The sequence below is a fragment of the Pantherophis guttatus genome, chromosome 2 (genome assembly GCF_059756535.1).
Source record: "Pantherophis guttatus breed Tessera chromosome 2, ASM5975653v1, whole genome shotgun sequence".
In the NCBI taxonomy this organism is placed as follows: Eukaryota; Metazoa; Chordata; class Lepidosauria; order Squamata; family Colubridae; genus Pantherophis; species Pantherophis guttatus.
Window position 1 is genome coordinate 262,035,766 of NC_142064.1, and position 14,578 is coordinate 262,050,343.

The 14,578-nt window shown below is 44.2% G+C and overlaps 1 protein-coding gene across 3 annotated transcripts in view; it reads left to right on the forward strand.

The window, feature by feature from the left end:
• The window catches only part of PBX2 (PBX homeobox 2), a 41,749-nt gene extending 33,470 nt beyond the window's left edge, over positions 1 to 8,279 (forward strand). For all 3 annotated transcript variants that reach the window (XR_009623005.2, XM_034421429.3, XM_060693347.2), the window contains exons 8-9: positions 485 to 571; positions 2,492 to 8,279. Coding sequence is in view for 2 of the 3 variants with exons in the window: in XM_034421429.3 (XP_034277320.1) it covers positions 485 to 571; positions 2,492 to 2,584 (180 nt within the window). In the remaining variant the exon portion in view is untranslated. The remainder of the gene's footprint in view (positions 1 to 484; positions 572 to 2,491) is intronic.
• The last annotated feature ends 6,299 nt before the right edge of the window (positions 8,280 to 14,578 follow it).

Below are 14,578 nucleotides of genomic sequence, written 5' to 3' on the forward strand. Positions count from 1 at the left end.
GTGGCATCTGGATCTCGGGGGATTCGCATTCCAGAGGATATAAATTTGATAGCAAATGAATATCGTACATAAACAAATAGCAACTGAGCCAAAAGTAGCCACAATTCAAAGCCAATATAAAAATAAAACAATATAACAATGCTCATAGCCAGGACTGAGTATAAAAAGGATGTATCCTCCCAAGAGAACGAGCTCACCAAGGCATGGGAGAAAAGCCAAGTCTTTACAGCTCTGGGAAAAGATAAAAAGAGTCTAATGTTAACTTTCTTGGCTGTGGGAACTGGGGAGGAAGTTTAAATGGCTGTTTCCCTCATGTCACTTTTTTTTTTTCTTTCTGAAGTACTAGCGTTAAAGAACAGGGTAATTCTAGGGCAAAATATGTGTGGTGCCCTGAATTGATAATGGATATTTCTCAGTCTCTCTCTCTTTATCCTCCCAAGCTTGTATTCTTTCTACCTTTTGTCTGTTTTTCTTTTGCTCCTAGGTGGAGTCGATGCGTCACTCCATGGGGCCTGGTGGCTATGGGGACAGTATGGCTGCCAACCAGATGTACAGCCCACGTGAAATGAGGGTGAGTTTAGGTCAAGAGGTAGATAACTTCTGGTTTACTTTGGTCTCAGGCAGCAACATTTCAGACTAGTTGCTTGGGTGTCTTTGTGTAATACAGAGTTCCCCAACCTTTCCATGTTGGCGGCCTGGAGGGGGCAGACGAGGGAAAGAAGGGATGGTTTTGTGGGAGGGATAGGCGCGTGGGTGTGCACGAGCACCCATTATTTGCGCGAGTGGGGCTGAGACCACCCGCAATGCTTGTGTGAGGGGCCGAGAGCTGCTGCGACACTTGCGCGAGTGAGGCCCAGAGTGCTCGCGCATGCGAGTTAGGCCGCAACGCTTGCGGGGGTGGGGCCAAGAGCACCTGCGACACTTGCGCGAGTGAGGCCCAGAGTGCTCACGTGAGTAAGGCTGTGCATCTACACACAACAGCTGGCTCCTCACATGGCCCACTTGTGAATAGGCCGTAGCCCGGTAGTGGGCTGCGGCCCACAGGTTGGGGACGCTTGGTGTAATAAGATGAAAACAGAAAAAGGTCTTAGTTAAATACAGGTAGTCCTTGACTTAAAACCATTCATTTAGTGACCATTTGAGGTTATAATGGCACTGAAAAAAGTGACGTATGATCATTTTTTCACACTTATGACTGTTGCAGCAGCCTCACAATCATGCGTTTAAAATTCGGATGCTTGGCACTGATTCATATTCTATATATGACCGTTGCAGTGTCCCGGGCCATGTGATCCCCTTTTGCGACCTTCTGACAAGCAAAGTCAATGGGGGAAACTGGATTCACTTAACAACCGTGCTACCAATTTAACAACTGCAGTGATTCATTTTACAAATGTGGCAAGAAGAGTCGTAAAATGGGGCAAAACTCACTTAACAAATTTCTCACTTAACAGCCCACATTTTGTCCTCAGTGGGACAAATGGTCATAAGTCACTTTTTCAGGGCCGTTGTAACTTGGAATGGTTACTAAATGAACTGTTGTAAATTGAGAACTACCTGTACTTCAGAAAAGGAACGGATGTGTGAAATGATATTCCAGAGTTCTCAGACAGTTGCTTAAAGTACATAACAATTTGTTGCATCTGGGAAGTAGGAGTGATCGTTTTTGTAGGAGACAAATTGGATCTGAAGTTCTTCTGAAGAACTTCAGTTCTTCCTTATTGGGAATTTTCACAGGGCAGGAACTGAAAACTGATATAGATAGTCCTCAACTTACGACCGCAACTGAGCCCCAAATTTCTGTTGCTAAGTGAGTTTTGCCCCATTTTATGACCTTTCTCGTCACAGTTGTTTAGGGAATCACTGCAGTTATTGTAACTTAGTAACATGGTTATAAAACGCATCTGTTTTCCCCATTGATTTTGCTTATCAGAAGGTCGTAAAAGGGGATCAGATAATTCTGGGCCACTGCAACAGGGGTGGGTTCTACTTACCTTTACTAACAGTTTGCAATGGGATTGCGCATGAGAGCAAAGCGAGCACACGCGCCTTGCTTCTGCGCATGCAGATCGCTTCTGATGACATCAGGGTCAGTGGGCGGAGCCTCCCGTTGGTTTTACTACCGGTTCTATAGAACCGGCCCGAACCGGGGACAACCCACCACTGCATTGCAACCATCGTAAATGTGAGCCAGTTGCCCACTGTCTCAAATTCGATCCCGTGACCGTGGGGAGGCTTCAACAGTCATAAGTGTAATAAATCATATTTATGATCATAAATAATAATAAGTCGCCTTTTTTTCAGTGCTGATGCAACCTAGGTCGCTAAACGAAAGTTGAGGACATACCTGTACACACTTTAGAGCAGGGAAATTTACCATCATGGGGGGGGGTGCACTGAGGGAACTCAACCAATCTCATTGTACATATGTTGTGTACTGACAATAAAGGTTTTGAATTTTTTGAATTTTTTTTTTTTTTACTTTCACTAGGCCAATGGGGGCTGGCAGGAAGCAGCCACTCCATCTTCTGTCACCTCCCCAACAGAAGGTCCTGGCAGCGTCCACTCTGACACCTCCAACTGATCGTGCTGTGGTGGCCGTTCCCCCCCTTTTCACGTTCGTCCTGATGCCAGGGAAGAGAAAAAATGCCAGTTGTGAATGGGCTGGGCAGAGACAGGACTCTTTTCATTGCCTTAGGGTCACCGTGCCGGGGAAGGGGGGGAGGGGATCCGATGACCCAGTGATCCTTTGAGGCAGATCGTTTTTGAGATGCACCCATTGGATAGAAGACGGTCGTCCTTCTGTGACCCTGAGTGACATCTTTGATAACCAAGACCTGACTCTTTAAGCATCCTGGAGGGGGGCCCAGCATTATTGGGAGGTGGGTGGGAACGGGTGGGAGGTGGTGTCCCAAATGGCTTACCGAATTTGCAGGGGTCAAGGGATAAGCTACTGTGGTACCTCTGCAACCAATATCATCGTCTGATGGATCGGTTTCATAAGGTTATACCCGCCCCCCCGAAAGATCTGTGATGGCAGCGTGGACGGATCTCTTGTAAGAGAAGGAGCAAAGAAAGCTTGCCGGATGGATGGGGCTCGTCTTGGCATCTCTCCGTGATGGGATGATTCCAAAGGGATAGACTGGTGTCTTCCTGTCCAGTTTAACCAGATGAAACCGTGGGCGATTCGGATCCCGCCCTAGAGCCAAGATGGCGTTTCCTTCATATTGTTGTAATCGAGGATAGTGGCTTCTCCTGTGGGATGTTTCTGAAAACAAGACGTGCTCTTTTTCTCGCTCCTGTCCTGCAAACGGATTGTGTGAAGTCACCAGGCTACTCTTCTTGGACCGAACCACCCAACATGCCTTTCCGTATCAGTGGTTTCCCTGCGTCTGAAGACCTAAAGTTGGGAGCTCATCTGTATCGGAAAGCAAGACATTTCTCAGGCAGATCTCCTTAAAGAAAAGGTGTGGGGAGCCAAGGTGTGTAATGTTGGTAAGGAGGTTATAGACAAGACTTACCTTTATCCAAATGTAGTGGGAGAATTCCATTAGAGCAGGGGTGGGCAAATGTGGCTCTTTTACAACCTGTGGACTTCAACTCCCAGAATTCCTGAGCCAAGCTGGCTCAGGAATTCTGGGAGTTGAAGTCCACAGGTTGTAAAAGAGCCACATTTGCCCACCCCTGCATTAGAGTAGCGGTCCCCAACCTGCTCGGGGTGGGGGGGGGCAGGGGAGAAGGGAACTGGCCCGCTGCTTGTGAAAGTCGAGCTGCACACACACACATAACACACACGCATGCTCCAGCCAGCCGCTCACATGGCCTGATTCCAAACAGGTTGTGGCCTGGTAGTAGGCCGCGACCAGCAGGTTGGGGACTTCTACATTAGAGCAGTTAAAGGCCTTTAAGGAAGGAGAACTAGTATTAAGCACATTAGGGAGGACGGGGGTTCTAGAATAGGACTTTTCAAAACTATGTTGAGTGGAACTCTAAGATGCCACGAGACTTTGATGGGGTTCCATAAACTGAAAAAAAAAAAAGAGTAATAACAGAAAAACAGAATTGGAAGGGACCTTGGAGGTCTTCTAGTCCAACCCCCTGCTCAAGCAGGAAACCCTAGACCAGAGGTCTTCAAACTCGGCAGCTTTAAGACTTGTGGATTTCAACTCCCAGAATTCTTCAGCCAGCACAGAATTCTGGGAGTTGAAGTTCACAAGTCTTAAAGTTGGCAAGTTTGAAGATCTCTGCCCTAGACCATTTCAGGCAAATGGCTGTCCAATCTCTTCTTAAAAAGTCCGGTGATGGAGCACCCAACAACTTCTGAAGGCAAACCGTTCCACTGATTAATTGTTCTGTCAGGAAATTTCTCCTTTATTTTTAGGTTGGTTCTCTCCTTGATTAATTTCCTTCTAGTGCTTCTTGTCTGGCCTTCAGGCACTTTGGAGAATAGCTTGACCCCCTCAGATATTGAAACACTGCTAATCCGTTGAATGTGACAATTTGCTGTCATTAGAGCTTTGACTCTTGATCAGGGATTCCAGGATTTTATTTTTTTTTAAACTCACCATTTTGTGGCCTGAAAGTATCTGGAAAAAGCCTGCCCTGGAATAATTAGGGGAAATCAGCTTGAAGTCTCACCTTACTATAAATGCTACACCATGCTGGTAGTGGGAATTTGAATTCCATAGAGATATACAGGACTTTGGAGTAGAAAGGTGCACCCCAATGCATACCGACACATATACGGCACCTGTTGGTACCTTCTTAAAGAAGCTGTGTCTTTTCTTTGAATCACATTAGCCCCATGCATCAGGAGAAGACGTATTTAAGTTGAGGAGACAACCACAAACCTACCCCCACATCCACTCTGAAGCACTTTGTCACACCCTGTCAGAGTAACTTTAACTCAAAGCTTGCATTTTCTTGGGATTGACTGAGTACCAAATAGCGGTCTCCAATCTTGGCAACCTTAAGACTTGTGGACTTCAACTCCCAGAATTCCTCAGCCAGCTTTGCTTTGCTGGCTGAGGAATTCTGGGAGTTGAAGTCCACAAGTCTTAAGGTTGCCAAGATTGGAGACTCCTGCCATACAATCCTATGTATTTGTAGAGATCCTCAGTCATTCAGGTCATAATTTGTCTCAATGGTGCTTTTTTTCAAAAGGCAACTGGACTGTTAAAAAACAGGAAAAAAAGCACCTTTGAGATACATCCCTATGGCAAGACGTGATTCTTTAAAAAGGAAGGCCTAATGCGCTCCTTTTTAGCATCAGATTTGATGAAGTGCTGAACTTTGTAAATCTTTTGTTTTCTGGTCTTAACAGAATAACAAGAGTTGGAAGGGACCTTGGAGGTCTTCTAGTCCAACCCCCTGCTCAGGCAGGAAATCCTACACCACTTCAGACAAATGGTTGTCCAATCTCTTCTTAAAAACCGCCAGTGTTGGAGCATTCACAACTTCTGGAGGCAAGCTGTTCCATTGCTTTGTTTTCATTGTCAGGAAATTTCTCCTTAGTTCTAGGTTGCTTCTCTCCTTGATTAGTTCCCACCCATTGCTTCTTCTCCTGCCTTAAGTGCTTTGGAGAATAGCTTGACTCCCTCTTCTTCGTGGCAGCCCCTGAGATATTGGAACACGGCTATCATGTCACCCTGATCCTCCTTTTCATTATCTTTCCTTTGCTACTTTTCTTTTTTCTTCAACAAATGTCCCATCGGTTCTTACATATCCATATTTTTTTTGCGATTTATTTTTGTTTTCCATTTTTACTATTTTCTGATGTCTGAACTTCAGTTCTGCTCCTTATCCCTGCCCATTACCAGAGTAGACTTTTTCTGCTTGACCAAACAAAACTCGATCAGCTAGATTCCTGAACTATATACATTTTCACTCGGGGGTGATTGTGCAAATCATAACTTGTGCCAGCTAGCTAGAAGGACTTCTTACGTTTCTTTTTCAAAAGGAAAGAACATGAGAACGTACAAAATGGTGCAGTCGATGATTGGGCACAGTTATGTCAATTGCAGTTTATTTGTTTAGTGTATCCTTAAGAGCCTCCGTTGATAATAGTGGATGTGCTTATTGCCAAGATTTTTTTTTTTTTTTGCAATACTGTGTTTCCCTGAAAATAAGACCCTGTCTTATATTTTTTGGAACCCTGAAATAAGCGCTTGGCCTTATTGCCATGCACTCAAAAGCCCGATTGGGTTTATTATCAGGGGATGTCTTATTTTGGAGCAAATGGAGTTCTATCGGCTACAAATTCTAATGATAAAATCACACTTTCCCCCAAAAAAATATTGAAATAAAAACAGTGGAAGGATTTCCAAGGAGGATTGTATCATGTTGGACTGATCTGATCAGGTAGCTGGATGTAACTTTTGCAGAAAATTATAATCACAAGGCAAAGTCTGTGAATTAGATGTCAGATTAATTCTAAGGATGGGCAAGAATGTAGACAGGGCAAGAAGCTTTGAGGGCTCACACCGATTCTGTTTTCCCTTGGCCTACTAAGGACATTTGGGAGGGGGGGGAGATTTACACTTGGTCCTTGACTTACGAGCGCAGTAGAGCTCAAAATTTCCATTGCTCAGCAAGGCAGTTGCGGTGAGTTTTGCCCCCATTTTACGCTCTATTTGCCATTCGTTATGCGAATCTGCAGTCGTTAAGCAAATCTGCCTTTCCCCCATTGTCGGAAACAGACTGGGAAAGTTACAAATGATGATCATATGACCCCAGGCGAGACAATGCAACTGGCAATAAATATATGCCAGTTGCCAAACACCCAAATTTTAATCATGTGACCATGGGGATGCTGTGACAATTGTAAGGGGGTGGGGGGAAAGCCCGTAAATCACTTTTTCCAGGGCTGCTGTAACTTCAGTCACAAAATGAATGGTTGTAAGTTGAGGAGTTACAACAAAATGGTTGTAAGTCGAGGACTACTCTGTATTCCACCTTCAGACCTTTTTTATGGTCTTCCCTTTTTATGAATGTCATCACAAAGGCAGGATGTAAAATCTTCAAGAAAAATATTGGAAGTCTGCTGCTTCCCAATAGATTGGCCTACAGCTCCCATCATGCCCCACGGCTGCTTCTGACAGTATGCAATGGGAGCTGTAGTCCTTCCTATTTAAAGAACGTCAAGTTGGAAGATACTAAAATACATTTCCATCTAGGCACAGGGCTTAGTTCAGAGGGGTATTATTTTCTTTACCAGGGTTTTTTTTGGTGGGGGGAGGGAGTGTGATTGTGTAAATAGTTTGGTGTGCAAAGTGAATGATCCATGAGGCAGGAGGGAGGCGGAAAACCATGGCAACCACCATAAATTAGATCGAAACCGCGCAAGAGTAGGTGTGGAGAGGTGTAGAGTGGAAGACTTGTAGGAGACTAGATGTTAAAATAGTGGAAAAGGAAGAAAGTAGACCTTTGAAAAGAGAGGAAACTAAATAAAAACTGAGGGCAGGAAGATTCAGATTAGACAAGTAAAGCTTGACATGTTACATTGAAAAGGGAGAAAAAAGTCATCCAAATATAGTCCAAATATATTTAGAGAATGTTTTTCAACCTTAGTTCCTTGAAGAGATCACTCCCAGAATTCCCCAGGCAGCAAATGCCGGCTGGGGAATTCTGGGAGTTGAAGTCCAAAGGAACTAAGGTTGAGAAACGTTGGTTTAGAGAGTGTAGAAAAAGAGGGAAGAGGAGGGAGGAAGGAAGGAAAAAAACTTACTAGGGCAGCTTTTTCACAACCGATCGGAAGAACCTGTTGGGCAGGAGAAGACGCCAAAACAAGACACAACGAGAAGATTGATTGCAAAAGATTGCACGGACCACGTGGAAGAAGGGATCAGCCCCGGAACGGTGCCAGCACCAAAGGGACACCGAGGAAGGGTGATTGCGAGTGTTTCACAAGGATGACCCACACAACAAAGGGACACCTCCGATCCACAGAGACATCCAACCTGCCGCCCCCCCTCCTCTCAGGCTGGGGAGGGGGGGGTTCCACGCTAGTCAGTCCAATAGCTTTATTACCTCATGGCAAGAGAAACCAATAGAGACTTGGGACAGAACTTCTGAACCTGCTACCTCTGTGTACCCTGTGGGGGGGTGGGGCTGCTGGGAGACGCCCCCCCCCATCTGACCTGTTTCCCCTTGACCATAGGGGTGGGTGGGGGTGGGGGGACTCATTACCCGACTGGCCATGTGACTTGTTCTGAGTTTTGCTCTAGATTTCCTTTGCTTTTATGATCATTATTATTTTTCTTCTATAAAATTGAAGACACATTTTGCGCTGGGATTCATTTGGAGGGAGAATGGGGGTGGGAGGAGGGGAGAGACCAGGGGTGGGTTGGTGGGGGTTTAGTCTCTGGTGTTGCTCTCTGTACAGGTAATCCTCGATTTATGTCCACAGTTGAGCCCAAAATTTATGTAGCTAAGCAAGACGGTTGTTGGGTTTTGTCCCATTTTATTAACTTTCGTGCCAGAGTTAATTTTATTATTATTTATTTATTAATTTTATTTCTATACCGCCCTTCTCCCGAAGGATTCAGGGCGGTGTACAGCCTAATTAAAAAGACAAAGACAGACAAAATTTAAAAATAATTAAAATTATTAAAGAATAGGCCCAATTTATAAAACCCCAAATTTAAAATCCCATTTAAAACCAATTAAAATCTTTACATTGATAGCCCAGCCTGGCGGAACAACATGGTTTTGAGGGCACAGCCAAATACACGGAGATCAGAGATTTTACGAATTTCTGGGGAGAATTCATTCCAAAGGGCAGGGGCTCCCACAGAGAAGGCCCTCCCCCTGGGTGTCGCCAGCCAACATAATTTGGCCGATGGCACCCTGAGGAGACCCTCTCTGTGGGAGTGGACTGGCCAGTGGGAGGCTACTGGTGGCAGAAGTCGGTCTCGAAGGTACCCAGGTCCAATGCCATGTTAAGTGAATCGCTGTGGATTATTAAGTTAGTAAGATGGTTGTTAAGTGAATCTGGCTTCCCCGTTGACATTGCTTGTCAAAAGGTCACAAAAGGGGAATCACTTGACTCCAGGACACTGCAGCTGTCCGAAAGATGAGTCAGTTGCCAAACCTCTCAATTTTGATGACGTGACTGTGGGGATGCTGCAACAGTGGAAAACGGTCGTAAGTCACTTTTTTCAGTGTCATCGTAACTTCAAACAGTCACTCAACGAACTGTTGTAAATGGAGTACTGCCTGCATTCAGGTAGTCCTCAGGTTACGACCACAATTGAAGCCAGGATTTCCATTGCAAGGCCGTTACGTGAGTTGTGCCTCCTTTTATGAACTTTTTTGCCACAGTTGTTAAGTGAATCACGCGGTTGGTAAACCAATCTGGCTTCCCCTATTGACTTGGCTTGTCAGAAGCTCGCTGGAAAGGTAACAAATGGTGATTATATAACCCAATGGACAGTGCAGCTGTCATAAATATATGCCAGCTGCCAAGCACCCAAATTTTGATCACGTGACAATGGGGATGCTGCAATGGTTGTTAAGCACGAAAAAGAATCATAGATCATTTTTTCAGTGTCATTGTAACTTTAGATGCTCACTAAACAAATGGTTGTAAATTGAGGATTACCTGTACTGTGAAGATTCTAAGGTTTCCTGGAAGCAATTCTGGACTTCAATTCCCACAGGCCCTCCTAACCAGTGGGAGCAGGGGCAAAGAATTGTGGGAATTGTGGTTTCAACAAGGATTAAAGTAGCTGGCCAGGGCATTGTGGGAGTTGAAGTCCACACATCTTAAAAGTTGCCTAGGTTGAGAAACACTGGTTTACACAAAGCCCGACTCATGTGATTTGGGATCTAAATTAATAGAGATGAGATAAGAAATGAATGAATCCAGGTAAAAGAAAACTCCATTTACCAGTTATCTGTGACAGAGTGTGCAATTCTGAGATTTCCACTCAGTGCCAACTCGGGGGAAATATTCGATGTGGTGAAAACTTGCTTGGTGTCATAGTTTCCTTTGGACACATTTCCCCTAAATTGGGTGGGAAACCACGGACCTTTTCTGACTTGTGGACATCAACTCCCAGAATTCCTGAGTCAGCCTGGCTGGCTCAGGAATTCTGGAAGTTGAAGTCCGCAAGTCATAAAAGGGTCATGGTTCCTTAAAGCTAAAGGTAAAGGTTCCCCTCGCACATATGTGCTAGTTCCCGACTCTAGGGGGTGGTGCTGATCTCTGTTTCATAGCCGAAGAGCCAACGCTGTCCGAAGACGTCTCCGTGGTCATGTGGCCGGCATGACTAAATGCCAAAGGCGCACGGAATGCTGCTACCTTCCCACCAAAGGTGGTCCCTATTTTTCTACTTGCATTTTTTTACGTGCTTTCAAACTGCTAAGTTGGCAGAAGCTGGGACAAGTAACAAGTTCATCCTGTTACGCGGCACTAGGGATTCGAACCACTGAACTGCCAACCTTTTGATTGACAAGCTCAGCATCTTAGCCACTGAGCCATCGTCCTTGGTTCCTTACCCCTCCCTAAATGCTTCTTTTTGTGACCTAATGACGGCTATTTTGTTTTCTACACTGGGAAGGGGGGTGGGGTACATTAGCTTATATTTTCTCAGCCGTGCTTTCATTTTTAATAATGGTTCTGATTTTGAGTGATGGTAAATCCCAGGATCAAAGCTGGCTTGCTGCCACACAGCAGAGGGGAAGACGACAATTCAAAAAGAGGAAGCCCCACACTTCGTGTTTCCACACAGGCCTCCAAATGGTTGAACAGATGGTATGAGGAGCAGCTTTAGGCTAAATTAAATGCACAGGCCTGTTACTGAGATATCCACGTTGGTTGTTTTTTTAAGGTGCGGTGATGCCCAGTTTTTTTTAAATTTAAAAAAAAAAAAACAACCATGTGCCCTCTGTATTTTGCTCTGTGATGCAAAGGAGGGTGCATTTTTTAATTCAGAAAACATTACCACTCATCAAGTTGCTATCCTGAATTTACCTTCTCTGTGGTGGCTAGTTTCACAAATCGGCAATTTTACACACAGCTGTCCCAAAGGTACTTATTCAAAAGGCAATTGGATTCCCCCCCCCAAAAAAGACATTTCATTTCTCATCCATTCAGTTTTGGGTACTGGTCAACTGGCCTGTTGGTCACTTGACTGTGATTTAGGAAGGTATAAGTCATCATATTGGAAACTGGTGTTTACTTCCAGTTTCTGAAAAAAACCTGCCTATAGGGAACAATTCACTTAATGACTGCAGCTTAACAATTCGCTTAACAACTGCCACACAAAAGATTGTAAAATCAGGTTCAGTTACAGGATGACCTGATTTATGATGAATAAATCTCCATAGATATTTACACAAACACACACACACTTGTAAAATTGCAGGATATAATATATAACATACTACTATTGGGTTCTGCTCTCACAGTACTAAAATTCCAGATTTGCACAGTACAAGTAATCTTCGATTTATGACCACAATTGAGCCCAGCATTTCTGTTAAGTGAAACATTTGTTGAGTGAATTTTGCCCCATTTTACGACCTTGTGAATCATTGTAGTTATTAGCACAGTTGTTAAGTGAATCTGACTTCCTCATTGATTTTGCTTGCCAGAAGTTCGCAAAAGGGGATCATATGACGGTGCAATGATTATAAGCATGAAGACCAGTTGTAGGTAACCTTTTTTGGTACTGGTTTGAACAGCCACTAAATGAATAGATATAAGGGGAGGACTTCCTGTATCTAATGATCAATGCCATTAGACAAGGGCACTTGATGGATTTCCCTATAGGCCTCTGTCCCTTAACTAAGAAGCAAAGCTATTCGTGGATCCCAGAACATGTTTTTAAGATTTGCATCCAGGAATGCTAGAAATAAAGAAAAAAAAATGTGGGAAGGAGGAATAAACACAGAATCATTGGGCAGCATTCAGATGCTCAATGGTGTATTTGTATTCATATGTTGGGATCTGGTTTACTTATAGTTTTCTCTATCCTTATCCCAATTTCCAGACACTGGTGGTATTTGGGTGCTTTAAAAGGGCAGCAAATTTTAGTGTTTTATACCGTACATGGAATAAACATTGTAGGGTCCAAATTCAAGATTTCATTTTGTCTCCACTCTACTCTACTGCCAGACATACAATAAGACACAATAAAAAAGGGAATTCTCTTCCAGGCAAATAGTAAGGATAGACTGGGTACTTCAATCCTAGCAAATAGTTGAATAATTTTCAGTTGTAACATATTAGTTTTTCTGTCTTGGCTGCTTTAACTCCAAAAGCTGGCTGGGGGATTCTGGGAGTTGAAGTCTACACATCTGAAAGTTGCCACAGTGAGAAACACTGCACTACAGAATTTCCAGATTCTGTGTTAAGACCGGAAACCTCTTCTTAATTTAAGATGGATGTAAAACTTGCTTGTCTCCCTTTGAGGAGAGTTTGGTCGAGTTTGAAAGAGAGGAATCTTTGCTGTAGACTCCGGTGTTTCTACTCGGAAGTAAGCGCCAGTGAATTCAGTGGGGCTTTTTTCCCCAGGTGAGTGTGTATGGGTCACTCACAGCCTCAGGGAAGAAGAAACCTGCAACTTCGTTTTGCAGCGATTTAAAAACAAAAAAAAAGCAAGATGGCTTATTTCTTGCTTTTCAGTGCCATTGTAACTTTGAACGGACTGTGGTATTTGAAACTGAATCACTAGACCATTTTTCTTGCAAAAACAGGCTTTAAACCCATTTCTAATCTATGCTTCATTCCAAATTTGACTGATGTTCTCCATCTCATTCGAAATTCTCTTTCCTACTGAATGGGTCCTGGCCTATCCCAAAATCAAAACAGCCCCACTTTCGGGCTATTTTAACTTTCATTCGGCGTGCCAAAGCTGTTAATCGACAGGCCTTGTGCAATTCTTTCATGAGAGATTTTCTGTGCTGCAGGAGGCTGTGCCAAAGAGTTTTAACAGTAACAGAGTTGAAAGGGACCTTGGAGGTCATCTAGTCCAACCCTCTGCGCACACAGGAGACCTATACTAGGGATTCGAACCACTGACCTTTCTGATCAACAAGCTCGGCTCCCTCCAAAAAACCACAAAAATCTGTGGGGAAAGGGAGGACAATTGTATGCAGATGCCAGATTTGACAACACTGTCCAGTGTTTCTTAACCTTTTAACTTTGAGATGTGTGGGCTTCAACATCCGGAATTCCCAAACCACTTTTACTGACTGAGGAATTCTGGGAGTTGAAGTCCACGCATCTTAAAATCACCATTAAGAAATATTACATCCAGTATTTTGCGTGCAGCGATTTATTTTTGGGGAATGACTTGGGTCCCTCCCCCAAATAGTGCTCCTTCAACATCTTCCTCCAGCTTGAAAACAATCACATGCTTTAAAAGTATCATTTATTGTGAATGTAATTTGGATTTTATGTGGGCTTAATGTGAGCACAATTCCCCAGTTGAGCCAGAACAATCAAAGAATTTTGGAGCTATGAGGCAAAAACAGGTGTTTTTTGGGGGTGGGAGAGGCAGAATTTCATTCCGATCCAGGCAATATAATTTTTTGGGGGGTGGGGTTTCCCGTCCCTTATTCTCATACCATTTTGCCAAAACAATAAAATATATATTTTCCCACTGATGAGTTTCCATTATTGCTAGTGCTCCTTTGGAGAATGTAAAATTCTCTCCAAAGGCTTCCAAATAAATTTTGCCATCGGGGCATAGGAGGAGATTTCCGTAGAATACACACATAATGCTAAATTAAGGATATAAAAACTGGTTCATGAGCCACAGGTTGCTCAACTGGAGCCCCACATGTGCTGCATTTTGGTTTACATTTGAAGTGAGATAATAAAGGTTTTAAACCTCAAGGCCTATGGCAATCGCATTGCCGCTCAATAAATTAGGTTCTCCAAAATACCAGGCCCAGGGAATGCTGATTTCTCCTATATCAGGCAAAGGTGGGTTTCAGCAGGTTCTGACCAGTTCTGGAGAGCCGGTAGCAGAAATTTTGAGTAGTTCTGAGAACCAGTAGTAAAAATTTTGACTGGCCCCGCCCCCATCTATGCTCTGCCTCCGAAATCCCAGCTGATCAGGAGGAAATGGGGATTTTGCAGTATCCTTCCCCTGCCACACCCACCAAGCCATGCCACGCCCACCAAGCCACACCCACAGAACCGGTAGTAAAAATTTTTGAAACCCACCACTGATACCAGGGGTCCCCAACCCCCGGCCTACTACTGGGCCGTGGCCTATTTGGAAGCAGGCCACGCAAGCGGCGGGCAAGTCAAACTGCGCATATGCCCACTGGCGTGCCACTGGCATGGCCTGATTCCACTTTCTGCCTCCCAGCCGGGCCACCAAACCGCAAAAGTTGGGGACCACTGTCCTATATCACTCTCGCCATTTTTCAAACCTTGATGGACTTTCATGCCAACAAAAATTGTGCACCTTCTAACTTATGATGGCAGTGCAGTCTTAAGAAGCCGCAATTGACTGGATTTGTACAAGACAGTATAAGTTGTGTTTTCCCAACTCCACAGCTAGCTAGTGGAGCTAGTACATAGCTAATATACACCACACACAAAGTCCCAAAACTAAGG